The sequence below is a fragment of the Vigna radiata genome, chromosome 1 (genome assembly GCF_000741045.1).
Source record: "Vigna radiata var. radiata cultivar VC1973A chromosome 1, Vradiata_ver6, whole genome shotgun sequence".
NCBI lineage: Eukaryota > Viridiplantae > Streptophyta > Magnoliopsida > Fabales > Fabaceae > Vigna > Vigna radiata.
The window spans coordinates 8,190,995-8,195,042 of NC_028351.1; the positions used below are offsets into that span (position 1 = coordinate 8,190,995).

The following is a 4,048-nucleotide window of genomic DNA, read 5'->3' on the forward strand; positions in this document are numbered from 1 at the left end:
GAAATATTTTTTGTTTCTTTAGAATTTTATTTTCGGGGATAATTAAACATTTTGAAAACCACATCACATTCGCATATTTAATTAAAGGTACTACCTTAGGGCACGCGTTGTAGGGTTTTCATACCTTCCCTATATGTAATCGACACCCAAAACCAATGTTTGATTTTCGTGGACCGTGCCTTATCATTTTATGGTTTTTCTGCCTTTTTCCAGAATAAACTATGGTGGCGACTCCAAAATCTTTTTCAAAACCTGTTTCTTTTTTTGGATCGTCGTCCCGTCACGACACCGGTTGCAACAGATTTGATTATTAAAATGATGTCAAATAGAAGGCGGATTATGTAAGTCTAATGTGGTAATTTACGCTAGTATAATTGACTCTATGTTCAATGATAATCTTGTAAAAGAGACTTATGATATAGATATTAAAATGATATCAAATAACATCATGCCTAATGTTTATATATATACTATATTGATTGATGCTTTATGTAAGGAAGGAAAGGTAAAAGAAGCTAAGAATGTGCTAGGTGGGATAACAAAAGCGTGTGTGAAACCTGATATTGTTACCTTTAGCTCTTTGATAGATGAGTATTTTTTAGTTAACAGAGGTGCAAAGTGCTAAACAAATATTTAATGTTATGACCCAAATTGGAGTAACTCTTAATGTTTACAACTACACTATAATGATTAATGGATTATGTAGGAGTAAAACAGTGGATGAAGTCATGAATCTCTTTCGGGAAATGCATAAGAGGAATATGGTTCCTGATACAGTGACTTACACCTCAAGTCTTCCCCATCTACACATTCCATCAATAAGTATATTCCAAGTGTAGATATTAGACCGAATTCCCTTTTTCATCAACAAGGCATTTGGACTATTGAAGACAATACGAGAAAGGGAATTCAGCCTAATATCTACACCTGGAATATATACCTGGAATATACTTATTGATGGCGTAGATATTAGGAGTTACTCCAATTTAGGTCATAGCATTAAATATTTTTTTTAGCACTTTGCACCTCTTTAACTAAAAAATACTCATCCATCAAAGTGTTGAAAGTAACAATATCAAGTTTCACACAAGCTTTTACCATGCCATCTAGTACATTCTTAGCTTCTTTTATCTTTCCTTCCTTACATAAAGATCGATCATCATAGTATATATAATAACATTAGACATGATGTTATTTGACATCATTTTAATAACCATATTTGTCGCCACGGTTTCTATCATGATTAATGTTCCCTTGTTTCTCAGTGTCTCTTCCAACTCTAACTGAGCTTCCACGGTTTGCCACACCCTTCAGAGAAAAATGTTATACCATTAATTGCTAATCTCAAAAAACATCATAAGATATCAAAAGATGATGACTTACCCAAGAGAATGTGTTGATGTCTGCAGTTTCATGTCTTCCAGTTAGACGTCTCTCATTACCTTTTCCATATGCTGCAATGTGCTCTTTGTGTCTCAATCCAAGCTTTTCAATGGCTTTCTTAATCACCTCATAACCACCCTCTTCTCTCATGGACTTGGTGCTGTACTCACCATTCATTACATCTCTCACAAAATCATACATTCCAAACAATAATAACTCAAATATATAACAAGTATATATATTACGAGTCCAAATTTGTTAAGCTTTTAGTGTTGTTCTTCGACCGTATCTTTAAAAATATACTGAGTTTGATATATTAATATATTTTGAAAATATAGCAGAATAATAATACCAACAACTTGGTAAAAAATTCAGATTCATAGATTACCTGTATTTTGTCTGTGCTCACAACCTTCAAACAGTAAAGTCAAAATATTGAAATAAATTAATGATACAATTAAGATCAATTATTCTTTTATTATATGATTCAGTCTTTCTACCAAGTTATCACCAAGTTTACAAGAAAATATCTAACCGAAATATGCTTGGGATCAAATGAAACAACAGCTCCTGTTAACTCTGTAATCCTGTGTAACATAACAACATTTCATCAGCGTTTTCATTGATTTTCATCAATCGTGTTCATCATTTATGATCCTTAATAATAAAAAATTAGTGAAACTTTGTATTACCTCCAAAATGTAGCAAGCAGCCCACACTTCATCTCCAGCCAAGATTAAGATTCCAGCAGAAGGAATTCAGTGAGAAATTTTGTAATTCTGCTGCATTTTCTATCGAATGCATATTTTGCAGATTTGAAAATTAAGGAAACTTCAAAGCAATCACTACAACAATAGCAAGCATATTAGTTGAAACCACTTCAATCACACCTCATAGCTGCTAATGAATTTTTTCATTGTGTTGCTGCTCCTTTTGTTCATAATTTCACTTATTTTTATTTGAATACTTTAGTTGATTTTAGTGCTCCACCTATATATGATGATTATAATGAGTTAGCTGCTATTGCTGAATTTAATATTCAAGCTTTTGAAATTGATGCAACTCCCACATTAGATACTTCTAACTGTTCTAATTTTAGCACTATCGTAGACTTCAATGCTGATTTTAAGCTCAAATTCATGTTTCTCTAAAGTTTATAATATGTACTACATTAAACAATATGTTAATAGTTTATTCATATCTATACATGTTACTTTTGTTGACAATATTTTAAGTTTAACTCATTTTTTCTCGATTTCATATGACTAATACTTTTTCATATTCTTGTTTTAAATTGCTTCAATTGAAAAATTTTAATATCAAATTTGTGTTTTTTTTTTTTCACAGGATCCATAATGCCCAATATGTTTATATTTTAGTTTAACAAAGATATGTGTATACACATTTAATTTTAATATAATATATAACTTAAAAATTTAATTATATACTATAATTATACAACAATATTGTTTAACAATAAAATATTCGTCATCTTAATTTTAGATAAAACAAATTTTGACAAAAATAAGTTTTGGTGTAACCGTTTCGAAAAGTTAGAGATTTGAAAAAAAAATTATTTATATAAATAAGTGATATCATCTTGACACAATTTCATTATGAGGTGGTATTAGGAAGACAACTTTAATTTAATTTTTATTTAAATTTTGTCAAAATAATTTTAGTTTAAAATATTTAAAATTAAAGTTATATTACCTTAACACAACTTTAATTATAAAAAACTCTAAACCAAAGTAGTGTAACTTCGGCACGACATTATCAATAAAATCGCGTTACTGTAACACAATTTATCTATTTTTATAATTGTTTCTAAACATGTTTATTTTAGTAATTTAAAAAAAAAATTGCACTACCATGGCGAATTTTGTCACAAATTTTATTAACTTATCTTTATCAAGTGTGCCCAAATTAATGATACTAAAAACAGTTGTAGAAAATTAAGAAAAAATAGTTTAAACTAATCTTAATTTATTTTTATATACGTATATTTTGTAGCTCTCGCATTTATTGTAAAAAAAAAGTCGAGATATAGAAACAGTTACAAGAAAAAATAGTATAAATGAATATTAATGAATGAGAAAACTTCACAAGCTTCTTTTATTTTTTTCAAGTGTATCATGTAAAATTAATATATCAAAGTGGTGCAACGTTTAAGGAAGTATAAACATAAACTAAGGTGAATGTGAAAATAATTTTAACAAAATAAACTTAACATTTAAATAAGAAAAAAAGTAAATTATTGAAAAGACAAAAAGAAAAAGTTAAGAATTTAGAAGCCTACATTGAATGAAAGTAAATAATATATAAGTAAAATAATTGATAAATCGATGATGTTAAGATTTTGAATTAAAAATGACATCTTAATTTTATATAAATTTGTTTATGATTATTAAATTCAAATTTTCTTTTCGAAAAAATCCCATAATAAAAATCTAAAAATGAATAAAACAAAAAAAGTTAGTTTATATGAAGAAATGAATAAAACAACACTAGGCTTGGATTTCCCAACCAATCTACTCACATGATGTGATTTATCATAGACAAATGTACACTTCGTGATCAAATTAATTAATTTTTATAATTATTCTCATTAAATTCTTTACCTTTTAGAAGATATTATATGCATTGCAGAAAGTTTATTTTGAAA

General features: G+C 27.9%; 1 protein-coding gene across 1 annotated transcript; it reads right to left on the minus strand.

Annotated features, from left to right (window-relative positions):
- Nucleotides 1-1,191: 1,191 nt before the first annotated feature.
- Nucleotides 1,192-1,593, minus strand: LOC106756713 (glutamine synthetase PR-2-like). The gene is made up of 2 exons (XM_014639254.2): nucleotides 1,384-1,593; nucleotides 1,192-1,308 (listed from the first exon to the last, which is right to left on the minus strand). Exons 1-2 carry the CDS (start codon nucleotides 1,582-1,584, stop codon nucleotides 1,207-1,209), a joined length of 303 nt encoding a protein of 100 aa, XP_014494740.1. The 5' UTR covers nucleotides 1,585-1,593; the 3' UTR covers nucleotides 1,192-1,206.
- Between the last annotated feature and the right edge of the window lie 2,455 nt (nucleotides 1,594-4,048).

What these genes read in the sequence shown, in the direction of transcription:
- LOC106756713 (XM_014639254.2), bottom strand. Translation starts at nt 1,584, where the DNA reads ATGTATGATTTTGTGAGAGATGTAATGAATGGTGAGTACAGCACCAAG. An exon ending in ACATCAACACATTCTCTTGG is followed by an intron (nt 1,309 to 1,383) that starts GTAAGTCATCAT and finishes TTTTCTCTGAAG; the next exon opens with GGTGTGGCAAACCGTGGAAG.